The sequence below is a fragment of the Schistocerca americana genome, chromosome 1 (assembly GCF_021461395.2).
Source record: "Schistocerca americana isolate TAMUIC-IGC-003095 chromosome 1, iqSchAmer2.1, whole genome shotgun sequence".
NCBI classification, from domain to species: domain Eukaryota; kingdom Metazoa; phylum Arthropoda; class Insecta; order Orthoptera; family Acrididae; genus Schistocerca; species Schistocerca americana.
Window position 1 is genome coordinate 795,708,495 of NC_060119.1, and position 13,639 is coordinate 795,722,133.

Sequence of the window (13,639 nt, forward strand, 5' to 3'; positions counted from 1 at the left end):
AGTGAAGCTTTAAATACCCAGAGTGAAACTCTTGAGTATTCAAATGACAAATTTAGGTTTGTTAAATGCCAAAGTCGACTATTAAAGCAAAAACTTTAGTAATTTATATTAAGGCTTGGGTGGTTTGAAGACTGAATTCGACACTATAAGTAGAAGAATAGAGAATTTAAAAGTAAATTTAAAGAACAAGTTGACAAATTCTTTGACCACTCATATAAATCATATGTTTACTGACCTTAGTCAGAAACGTAGTAACACTTTTCAAGATTTATTGAAAAGGTTAGAACTTAACATTGAGAACAAATGTAATAATGTAGAATACAAACTTATTGAAAAGTTAGGATCTTTTGAAAACGTGTACAATATTAAGTATATAATGATGTAAGGCAGGGCTTGAACACTTTGAAAGAGAGTGTAGATACGAAGAACGAATTAATGTCAGTCATTCGATCACAAATTACAGGTGTCAATAGACAGATAGATAACGTAGAAATAAATTTCAAAGAGAAAAATAGCTAACTCTGACATTATAAATGTAATTAGCTTGGAGGAACAATTTGGAGAAATCATAGATTAAAAGGTTAATGAGAGAATAACATCCTCCGAAATCAATGATACCGATATCAGGAAGGGTATGGACGATCTGTGGAGAGAAATTAAGCTTATCCAAGATAAAGCAGAAAAAAGGGTAACTTCACCTAATGTTGTATTAACTAATGAAGCGGTGACTGATTTGCAATGGGGAGCTAATTCAGTGTTATCTAGACAATTCCCTAAATTTAAGCCGGACGGAGAGGTACATCCGACCCATTTCTTAAAAAGATTTAACCAAGCTTTACCAAAAAATTTGGAAGCTTCCAAGATGATCTAATTTGCTGTGGAGTACCTTGTAGGGAAAGCCTCAGAATGGGGAACAGTAAGTACTGCGAATTTTTCCTCATGAGGAGACTTTCAGGAGAAATTTCAAGACAAGTACTGGTCTGCCAATGCTCAAGAAAAGTTAATATCAGATCTATGGGACCCAAAATATAATAATACGTGGGGTACTATATGGAAATAAAGGGGGGGGGGGGGGGGGGGGAACCAGCACCAACTATCTCCCAGGGACGTTAACATTCTGAGTTAACGAACGCAGCAACAACCGTCGGATCCCAAGTTGTTTTCAGTGTTTTTTTCCAAAATAGTTTTCTTGCACTAGCTTCCTTTAAAATCTTAAACTATTCTGTCATCTATCCCCCAGGGACATTAACATTCTAAGTTAATGGGCGGAGTAACGACCATCGCATCCAGAGTTGTTTTCGGTGTTTTTCCCAAAAATAGTTTTCCTGCACCGATTTCCTTTAAAATCTAGGACTATTCTGTAATCTTATTGCTTAGAAAACCAGATAGGACTGTAAATGGTGAACAACTTAAGAGAATCACAGACAAAAGTGATATCTAGACGAAATAAACTGAATAGAGTATTATATTTGTGGAAAATATAATATGATGTGACTAGCTGAACAACTGTTATACCGTAGTGTATAGATTTTCTATTTTGTATAGAGTATTTTGTACCTTTTACGAGATGTGATATAGATTGGGGGGTTTGTATAAATTTTGAAAGGGGTGGGTATTGTAGCTAAAAGTATGATTTACAAGAACAGATAAATCATGACTAACATAAAACACACATCCCACCTTTCAAACAACCCTCACAAACAAGTGTGACTGATTTCCTTCTGGGTCCTCAAAGGGTGAAAGTGGGACAAGTCCATTCTGTAGGGGATGATTTAACACCAGACCTCCTCTGGCATCTCACTCAAGTACCTGAGGCGTAGGGATCCTAGGAAAGGTGGGTTGGAAGGGTTTCCTGTCTTTGGGGCTATCTTCTTTCTCTTCTTCAATCCTAGCATCCACATGTTTTTTCTTTTCTTACTTCTCATTTGAGGACCTGTCTGTTTTTCCCTCTTTTCATATTCACAAACTTCTATCGCTGAAGTCCTTCCTTATTTCCGTGTATACTAGAAACCTAAATCTTATATTTAGGTAAGAAGGCCGAAAAATCAGACTACGCAAACACACATCCACATATACACAAATATACACAAACATTAAATTACATAAAACAAAGCCTGTCACGATGTGAGAACCGCCAGGTGTTGTAGGGGAAAATATGTGTACATATGGAGATATACACCTACATATAGGAATCTATGACGGTTCTACAACAAATGTACATAAGAGGTGCACATAAACAAAGAACAGTGGCAGTTCTAAATAGAGATTAGAAGAGGCACAATGAACTTGTGCACAATGAGAGACAAAAGCATATAAGATTATGGAACAAAAACGCTACATAATGAACAACTATAAAGTAGTAATGAATAAAGGATAAATAAAAAAGAGGCGTGAGCAAAGAAAGAATACGAAAGTGGGAAAGGAATTAATCATGTTGATCATTAAGAAACATCAGTGTAATAAGTACTCTGATGAATTGAACAGTGGGATGTAAGTAGTATATGTAGACATAGTATCTATTGAAAATATAGAAGTCGACAAGTAGAGGAGGACTCTAGGAAGTAAATGATATATTAAAGAATGAATGTGAAGTTTAAAATAGATTTATATATTTACCAGAAGATACTTAATTATGGTATACATAGAAATGTATACTAGGATCATGAACCATGAGGCCTACTCAGAAAGGATAAGGGGGGGGGGGGCATACCCAGCATTCACTATGTACAATGGGCACGTGTATCTACGTGGAGATAGGACGATCTGTGGCCTAAAAAATAGGGATGTTTTGTAAGGGGCGTACCTACCAGAATGGAAAGAGGAAGAGCTCTCATAAGGTCAACCCACAAGCACCGAATATGTGCTGATCCTAGGAGAAGGGGACACACACACTTTAAGTCTTTAGAACGTTAGAGAGTGTGGAATAGTGTGTGAAGATCTAGAGTGAACTGTGTTAGAACTGTACTTTACCAGTTTATTCGAGCTATGGGGTGATATTTAAACTAGTACCATTGCAAATATTTTCAATATGGCCAAAAGAGAAGAAATATTTGGTGGACTAAATCCGCATCAGAAGGAGAATTAAGAGGGGGGAGGGGGGGGGGGGGGGAAGAGGATGAATCTAAGGACTCAGGATTAGGATTAGGATTTTTGGACAGTTGTGAACTCAAAATTGGAGATAGGATTACATTCAGCAGCATGCCAAGTTCAGGGACACGTGGAAGTCAATAAAAGGAAGAAATCACATAACTGGGTATACAAAGTCTACTACTGCTATACAGCACTACTGATTTTCAAGGCTGGCTAAAGCGTTAATCCGAAGTTGTACAATTTCTGCCAATTCAACTTTAGAGAGCTGAGAGAAGACCATATCAATGTCATTCAGTATTGTCAGTGCTGCAAGAACTGCAAATTCCAGCAATCAATAATGGATGGAAATACTATTCTTGACTCAGTTGAGAAACTTGGCTCTATGAGTTTGCAGTTCCCAACTGATTCATGTAGACAATAAAATATAATTCTGAGTTTATGGTGATTCATGAAGCAGAGGTCAGAAATAACTGTGCAGCGGGAAATCAAATTGGTGCCACAGAAGGGAACGCTCACAGGTGGCATCAGATAAAGAAAAAATTGAAGAATGCTATTTCTACACACCATACTTTCAGGGGGCCATAGCTGGGAAGGTGTCATAATTTCAAGCAGCAGGGTGCTCAGTACATGCAAGAGAAACACAATTAAGGCATCCTGATTACTCGAGAAATTATATGAATGGAAGGAAGATTTTTTCAATTGCATCTGTCGCAGAATTTAAAGCAAGGACTGAATGGTGTGGGAGGATGAAGAAGAGTGTGGGTTGCATTAAAACGCAGAACTGCGCTAGCTCAGCAACTTCCCATGGCATACGATGAAAAGCTATTTCCACATCAGTGTCATATAATCATGTATATTAGGGTCATATAATCAGTCTTAGGAAATGGCATGACTATTTGCTGGGTCACAAAGCAACACCAATAAGAGACCAGTATATTTTGATACGCCGTCAAATGTTAGTCAATGTGAAGGACATAATAAGTACTTCTATAAGGACTTCTGGCAATGTAAAGGCCAGAACAACAGTAATGCTTGTCCACTAACAGATGGAAGGAAGCACCCTGCATGTGAGAGTCTTTGTGGGAAAATAGTAATGAAAGAAAATATTCCTGCAGGGCTTATCTTAGATGCAAAGAAAAGTGATGGATGATGTATGACCTGATGCTAGATTATAGTTATTTAAAAACACCTTTATCTACATTTTTTGATGCTAGATTGGTTGAAGGTTGTTTGGAACAGAATATCAGGCTCTTTGCTTAACAGAGGCAAAATGTTGGTGTTGGATTCCTTCAGGGGATACCTCACACAGGCAGTTTAGGATCTGACACCAAAGAACAATACAGATCTGGTAATAATGACTGGTGGCATGACCTCACAACTTCAGTTAATGGATGTTGCGAATAGACAATTCAGTTTCACTTGGGACAGCTTTACAGAGAGTGGCTTCTTCAAAGAGAATATGCCTTCATTCCTAAAGGGAAGGTTAAAGAAACCCTCAGTATCCGTGCTGGAACAGTGCATCATCACTGCCTGGGATAAAATTGCAAGTGAATCAATTATGAAAGGATTCAGAAAGTGCTACACGTACAATGTTATGGATGGCTCAGAAGATGACATACTATGGGAGAAGTGCTAGAAAGAAAGAAATTCAAAGTAAACTTACGAATTAAGATAGTGACGAAGATGATGATGAAAAATATTGATACCACAAAGACAGTAAGCACAGAAGGAATCGAAAATAAAAATTAAGGTAAACCATTTATTTTTGTTTATTTGATTTCTCCTTTCATTACCAAAATGTAGACAAACAATAAATAGTACAAGTTTGGGGATACACTGTATGTCAATAACACAGTTTATTATTCTGGTTAGTCACACTATGTTAAAAATAAAAATTTCTCAAACAGTCTCTTAAAATAAGGGGATAAGGGTTATCTTATATTCCAGGGGGTAGTATTATATTCGGGTAAATACAGTAGTTTTACAACAACCTGGCACTTAAGACTGCATGTGTAAATTCAGTGAATGCTTCTAGCGCAACTTTAATCTGCAAGGATTTAACTTCCTTTGAATTAACTTTACAGCTCTCTTTGTTTTTGTGCTAACTTTCTAATACTTTGATTGAAATTGGTGAACCCTTCCTATCTGTCATTATCAACAGCTGGTTGCAGAGCCACTCTCACATCTTCAATAGTACTAATCCAAGCAAACACTCTTGAGTCTGCACCAGTTCTACTACCCTTTCTGACCTGACAATTTCCCAAAAGATTCCATCATGCACTTATCTTTGGAGTTCCTAATAAACAGAAATCCCTCCTCTTGTGCCAGTCAACAGACCACTGAAATATTGGACAAGTTGCAACAAGTAATTAATGCTGGAAACTCCTCAAATTTGCTGTTGATGTATGGGTGTAAAGGAACAACTGGCAGCTTCTGTCTAGATATCTGCAACCTTGCCACTATCTGCCATTCATCCTTGAGTGTGATCAAACCCACACAGTCAAAGATAGGGATACAAAGGAATAACTGAGTTATGTGAGATGGTACAGATGTTACCCCAGGTGCCCCATCATTGTCATAGTCCAAAACAGCACACTAAAGTCTGTAAACCAAAGCCAACCCATGTTCTAACTGTTTGCTGATAGTGGCCAACTACCCTCCACATGTACACAACAAATACAGTTCCTTGGTAGCCCCCCCCCCCCCCCCCCCCTGTCTGTCCTTTCTTTCTTTCTTTCTTTCTAAGGTATATTTTATACTGTAGTCCGTCCCATCCTTATGGATTGTGGGCTATGGATTTTTTTTTAATTTACAGCTTGTATGTCACAGTAAAATAGAAGAAAAACAGAAATAAGTGTAAACCAATACAGTCAATGTCAATTTGATGAGGCATTTATAAATTAAGACTCACCACAATTCTTTCTCTGTGAGCTTATCTCCCAGGTTGCCAATGTACAAAGTTGTAATAGTCTTATCTTCTGGTGGTTCTAGCTTAGGCATTGCGGAGGCTCTACGCATAAGTTTTTCTGCAACTGGGTCATTAATTCCATAGTACCTGTTCAAAATTCAAGAATAATTATTTCTGCAATTGTCTTTGGCTACATTCAATTTTTAAAAATGATTTAATCTAGTTTCAACTCACTTAGACATCAGTACATGAGCTCGTCAACTTTTAAAGCCTTCTTCATGAAAACAATCGTACAATGTGTCTCAAATGCATAATTTTTGTGTTGAAAACTTATCATGGAAAGGTTTTATATAAACAGCAATCATTGATTTGCATAATACCCTAATCTGACTTCAAAGAATGCAAAATTACCTGTCCTTAATATTCTGATCAGCAAGTGGATCATCAGGGTCAGTAGGTTTCTCATGACGATATGGACACTCCTCACCACGCTTGCATTCTCCTTTCACCCAGAACGAGCATATATGTGGCCTATTCCGCTTATAGTAAGGGCTTGTTCGAGCCAATTTCATAAGCAGATCACTGGCTGCTTGTGACTTTCCCACAGCACCAGCTGGAGTTGTTGCATCAATCTTTCCTAACTGCAGAGCGGTAATAAAATTATAAGCAATTCACAGTAATGAAAGCGATTACAGCTAATTTTAAAAGGGGTGCTAAATAAAAGGTAGCTATTTACTATTTTTCTACTCTAGTATAAAATACTACAATGTTTCTTGAGAACAACAGTTGATGTCGGTTTTACAAAACAAAAATGAAATAGTCGTGCGCATGTGTCTGACAACATTTCTGCAACAAAATGACATGCGAAGAATCATACAGAACACCCAGTCAATTTACAATGAGTGGTTTGTGGCTTTGAATCCTTTGTATCCTTACTAGCTTATGAAATGTTACAGCAAAAATGCTGTCGAAAAGAATCAGTACTATCAAACATATTTAAGAGAATCAAATATCTAGGTAGCTCTGAGCTCAAAGAAACTGGCACACATGCAGTGTGTACAGATTCAACTTAATTTTTATTACTGTTTATACCAGATATACTAACAAAGACTGCACAATTCAGCACGTCAGTGTGTTTGTGATGACCATTGATACAACACATTTGTTTAGATCTGGATCATCAATAAGCCAATGAGATACTGTTGGAATGAAAGCAGTTTCATAAAAACACAGCAGCAGTTAAGAACATGGAGGAAAAGTGAAAGAATGACAGTATCTGCAATACACTGTAATGCACTGTAAACAGCAATTATACCAATTTTGGAAGGTTCTTTTTTGGTGTAAAAATTCAAAGTATAGAATGCTGCAAGGTATATCAAGCGAACTGTAGCTTGTGTTGTGAAGAATAGGAATTTAAGAAACAGGCCTTAAAAATTATCATAGAGTTTCTTCTCAAAATATAAAGCTGAACACGCATACATTACCTCCTTATCCATATTTTGAATATAATATTCTTTATTGACATCTGATCGAGGGAGGTCATCCTTAATACGCAGGGCTGCATCCCGAACTTGAATTGGTAGTCCATATTCTAGATCAAGTAGGCACGTTTGGCAGACGTTCTTCAGCCGACTGCATGTCTGGCACACCTCAGTTTTTTTAAAACGCATGCGTGCTCCAGGGCACCAGCGAAAAAACTGTAAATGGGCGTGAACATATCTTGCATTCTTTGCCATATCGTTCCTTTGTCTGAAATATGTTGAATTTCAATTTGTGTAAGATTTCAGGGTACATTATAGACAGATAAATTAATTACTTCCGACTTCTGATGTCTCAAGTGATCCGGACAAACAACACTTCAGCAAAAAATTAAAGCAAGCCAATACACAGCAATGAGTAAGTAAAGCAGACATCATCTGGAATATAGATTCAAACACCACAGTGCTTTATCCAACCCGGTTATGTATGGAGTAGTATACCCTTCCCTACACCTCATTCAAGAAGCACCTCACCTGGCCAGTCACTGACGAGACCTGTAATCTAACATGGAAATGGAAGAACTATGCAAACAGGGGTTATCAGTATAAACACTAATGTGTCTTAATCACAAAATAAAGTGAGTCAGGGACGCAAAAGAAAGGAACAATAACGTTTACCATCCTGTCGACAGAGAGGTCATTAGAGAAAGATTGAGCACATGCTCTAACTGGATAAGGACTCTGACCAAGTCCCCTTAAAGGAACCATCATAGCATCTGTTTTGAGCGAACTACGAAATCACAGAAACACTAATTCTAGAAAGCCAGATGTGTATCTGGATCTTCCTACTCCCATATCCAGGCGCAGCTCAGTAGAAATATAGTTGTATGAAGGACTTCAAAACCTAAGAAATGGGTAAAAAACAAGTTGCTCAACAGAAATAATAAAATATCATACTGATGAAAAGATGTTACTAAAACTTTTCAATATTTTGACATAATACATACTTTTCAACTTTAGATGCGAATTTCAACTGCAGAAGATGATGAGAACAGATGTTGCTGAAATACTCGTATTTTAAGATTTTAGTGATACCAGCCAGCAAATGCCCAACAATAAGTATTTTTTAACATGCTGGGAGATTCAACATATGTAATGTTTACTTTCTGCATAAGGGATGGATGAAAAAAGTTGTGTTAAATATTTGAATTAATTCACATAATTTATCTGTTGAAATATAAGTTCCTTTGTGCGTCCTTCACTCTCATTCTTAACTTTCTATGTGAAACAGGAGACAGAATCATCAACTGAGAAATAAGTGATGTTCTTTGGAAAATAAAACACAAATTTATTCAAAGCATTTCATGAACCGTATGTATGGTAATTATTCTTCACAGCTCCCCTTTTCATTGCCACAGCATCTCTTCCAACAACTATTCCTTATGGTCTCCAACAACTCAACAAGATATGTTCCCAAGCACTGATCCCCACATCTCAGATACTTCCATAAAATTTATATTCATATTAAATGCATTAACCACAAACACTACTGCCTTATAACAGCTGTCACCCACTCCTGGTTGGAAAGTCAATTAACTGGTTGGATGGTTGGTGGTTAAGGAACTAAATAGTGAGGTCATTAGTACCTCAGTAGATTGGTAGTGCATATGGAATTAGTGACGTCTGCCACGAACGTGTTCTTATGATGAAAGTGTATAGAAGTGGTTAAAATCAAGACACTGAAGGCAATACTGATGTCACAGCTGTGAAATAATTTACAGATAATTATGTGGACTGGGCTAGTACTAAGTCAGAGAGGATGAGGGATATTCTAGCATTCCTCTATACGAGAGAAACCCCACCTGCGTCTGACCCCCACCAACCAGATTTAGGGCAAACACTATTACAGAGCAAAGAATGCCTTTTAGTCAGGAGATTCAGAACAGTAAAAGTGTGAAGACTAAAAATGTACTGGACATTAGTTGGACAGCCAATCATGAAAACAAGATGAGAGAAATAGGCAAGGCACCTGGTGGGTGGCCTCTGGGCTCTGCATACGACAAGAGCTGTCCCATCCACAGCTGTCTCATTCCCTGATCAATTAGCCTCAAAGTATTAAAAGAGCAAGAACCACTATTCAACAGAGCACAATCCCTAAAATTGAAAACAGGGTGTGGCAGAAAGACTGTGTCCAAACGCAATTAAAACAGAGTAAAACAGGGATGAAAGAGGCATTGGAAAAGGAGGTAGAGTCGAGGATCCTCAAGACCCTTGCTGCGCGTGACACCCCAATCCCTACCACCCCACCCTGTCCCAAAGGCCCAACCACCCCAAACTGCCCTGAAAGTAGAGGAAAATCTTATAACCGAGAATACTGATTTTGGTTGGAGAGATTGGTGAGAAAGAAGTGCTTTTGTGGCAGGGATCGGGAGAAGGATAATAGGTCTTTGACAAATCCAGCATGGTTAAATTTGGATGCACATGGTTGTCACAAGTTTTCTCATGTGAAATTTCCTAATTTCCAGTAAAGTTTTAGCATTTTTCCCTGAAAAATTTTGAGGTCTCAACAGTAAGTAAAGACACGCACGCACTCACGCATAAAAAAGGACTTCTGTATTTCTAAACGTGTGAGCAAAAATCTTAAGTACTACGATCCACATCTTTCATAATGAACTGTTTTTAGACAGAGAAAGCAAGCTAAATGGTATGTGGGTGTTTCATTAAGATAAGTGGTGTTATTTTATTTCAATAAAACGAAACACATTTGGTGACAAAAAGAGCATTTTGTTGGAGTTGCAAGATGGATTTAAAATACCTTCACTGATTTCAGAAATAACCTCAGAAAAAAGTAGGCCTCTTGAAAGAAGTGTGTAAGGTGGGGAAAAGTTGTGTAAACCAACACTGTAAGTGACTGTCAACAAAATATTGGTTCTACTATGTTCATTGTTGTCAGTTATTACACACTGTGTTATGTCTATTACTTTACAGGTACTGTGTGGTTTTTCTTTCAAGAACTACATGAGTATATAGACTACAAATTGCCAGTGACTTGTCACAAATTCTTCTTCTTATCATCCATACTTTCTAATATACAAACTACTTCCGAAGTGAAAAAATGTACTAAAATAAATAAAATGTCTGTAAAATGGCACCTGTACAATGTACTTGTGGTGAGACAGTCACAATTCCTGATATCCATTGCCTGTGGCCTCTGACCTGCCAAGGAGCACCGGAGTCCTGGATCCCTGGATGAACTTCAAAAATCCACTACATTAAGCCAGACACGAACATACCTGGCCTGAAGGTAGATCGGTGAGACTAGACCTGATGGGTAGGGCCTGTACATGAATGGGAAATGATGAGCTTCAGATCAGCAGGCCCGATCCATTAGAGGTACCCACAGAGATGGCCTGTACGTCTGGCCCGTCATGGAAGTCTACTCGTGCAGCCAGCTATTCATGTGTCACAGGCACCATGCTAACAAAATGAGACTGTGGTGAACAATCCATGCACCAGATAACTTGGGTGAATACTATGAGAATCATTACTAATGAGGATAGGGAGCACCTCACTGTAAGGACGATTGCTGAGGTGCAGAGAGGCGCATAGAAATGCCAATCACACTCTCACAACCAAATTTTTGGCCATAGCCTTTGTCAGAAAATGAGGGAACACACACATTCACACTATCATTCAGACACAACTCATGCACACATGACAGCCATCTCTGGCTGCTGCATCAACAGTCTCTGATAATCAGATCCAAACAAACCACTCCTGCCTCCCGCCTCTTGTCAGCAGCTACTAGGCTAGTGGCAAGAAGACTGCAAGCTGAGGGGAGTGGTCGAAGGGGAAGAAGCAGTAAGATTGAGGGAGTAGGGAAGCACCACTCATAGTTAACTGCGCTCAGCCGGTGATGATGCATGACATCTCAGTAAATAAACAATTTCATCTATTCAGACAAAAATGAGATTTTCCAGCTTTTTTTCACATTTCCCCGATACATTTCAAATTCCATGATATTCCCCGATTCCAGAACTTGTTGAAAACCTGGTGTAGGGCTAAATGTGGAGCCTTTGGATAGGACTGAAACTTCTGTGGAGCTGAGGTTTTGGTGGAAAGGTTAACGACAGTGTTACAGGGATGTTTCCACTTTGGATTTGATAGAGAATTGGTAGGGAGTTGTGGAGTGATGTGCCAAGTTGAAAAGGTCAGTTAGGCAGGGCGTAGATGCTAAGAGGAATGGACAAGGAGGAAGACTCAGGTAGCATAGGGGTTGGATAGTGGTGCCCAGAGGCGGGAGTAGGATGTCAGGAGGTTGGACACCTTATGGATGTGGTGTCAGGAATGTTCCTCCAGGTGCTGGAGGTAGGTGCTAGAGGCAAAGTATTCAGATGACAATGCTTAGCACAGAGGGCCACAAAGAAGGGGCATTTGACCTGAATACAAGCTACTGTACGCAAAGTCTTGCAACCAAAATGTGTGTGTTGCTTGGTACATAAAATAAAACTACAGGTTTGTCTGGTATGACTGATGAGGAGGCAGCACAGGATGGTAGATTCATTATGGAAGGAACAGGAGGTAGGAGAGCCATGCAGCAATAGTCTCCTTGATAGTAAGAGTTTATTAGGAGGGGGGGGGGGGGGGGGGGCGTAGCCCACCATATGTTGTTCCAACTCTGAGTCTTATTTGCACCCACGAAGTCACACTTGGTATCGTCAAAGTGAACGTGGTGTGCAAAACGGTTGGGGAGTTCATTCCGTTGTGTATCCACAAAACCTGGAGCCCAGAAAGAGATAACCAAGCAGACTGTATGTGTAAGGTAAGACAGAAGGTCATGAACAGCAGATATCACCAGGTTGACGAGAGTAACAATGATCAGTGGCCTGGAGACTACTCAGTGAGTCACTACACGTTAAAACAAAACCACACGAGGCTTGGTCATTAAAATGTAGGGCTCTGTTTGTGGCCATCAGCTCTGCTGAAAAAACACTAGATGTTCTCAGCAACGAATGTCGTTCCCGAGTGCCATCCTATTCATGACTTTAGAGCCATCAGCAGAGAGCTGTGAGATGCATTCCTACGGTTAATTCCACCAGAGTGCGGATATCAAAGGATCAATGCCCCTCCATATGCAAAAAGAATGTGATAATTTGTATGAGGAGGAAATTCCGTTCCCTGTACCCACTCCAGCACTACACAGACTTCTATTACACCAAAGTACCCACAGTCTTCCCCCCCCCCCCCCCCCCCCCCCCATTTCATTTTCTAATCTCCTGACTGAACCTAGCTGCCCTACCCTGTGACCACGTACCTGTTTGCTCCCTCAAGCAGCATTTTACCATCCTCACCCCTACCCTGCTATCTCCCACTCCCTGCACTAGCCTCCTCCTTACCACTACCACCAAGATTACTTCTCCTGTGATGCGCAGTTGCTCACAGTCCAATCTCAGTGGCCAGAGACACTGGTCACACAAACACACAGGTGTGTGTGTGTGTGTGTGTGTGTGTGTGTGTGTGTGTGTGTGTTTTATGCTTGCATAAATTTGTGTGTACTTTAGAAGAAGGTCTTTTGGCTGAAAGCTCACATGTTTAGCAGTCTCTGTTGTTCCTGTCTGTGACTCCTCAACATCTCAACTACATGGAGAGCAGCAATCTTTCCTTTCCATAATACTGTTATTATTCCATGCTGGATTTTCCACTAAATCGAAAAGGGAAGATATGTACATAGCCTGTTAATTCAAGGGATGCTCAATAAGTAATGCAACACTTTTCTGAAGCACATTGGTTGCATTCAGGATTCCAATACACCATGTTATCCCCCCACTCTTTTGGCTACAAAACCTTGTCTTTTCAACACAATCTCAGTTCAATGTGACATCAATATGCGACCTTTCTGGGAAGGCCCATATTTCACCACTCTACTGGAACACATCAGAGCCAACAACTTGCAGCATCAATAACCTCCCCATCATCCACATACTGCTTCCCATGGAGTACATTTTCCATTGGGCCAAACATATGGAAGTCTGAAGGTGCCAGGTCTGAGCTGTACAGTGATACAGAAAAAACAAACAGTGGCTATTAAAACTTGGAAAAAAATTCTCTGAGAATTTTAGGTGTGCAGAGGAAGATTGTGTCATGAAGCTCGTGATAAATTAAT

At 39.4% G+C, this 13,639-nt stretch overlaps 1 protein-coding gene across 1 annotated transcript in view; it reads right to left on the reverse strand.

The window, feature by feature from the left end:
• LOC124612553 (pre-mRNA-splicing factor RBM22-like) overlaps window positions 1-13,639 on the reverse strand; it is a 48,482-nt gene that overhangs the window by 11,542 nt on the left and 23,301 nt on the right. Inside the window, 4 exon segments of the mRNA XM_047140831.1 lie at window positions 6,002-6,145; window positions 6,410-6,639; window positions 7,483-7,692; window positions 7,694-7,747. Of these exon segments, the coding sequence (XP_046996787.1) occupies window positions 6,002-6,145; window positions 6,410-6,639; window positions 7,483-7,692; window positions 7,694-7,747 (638 nt within the window).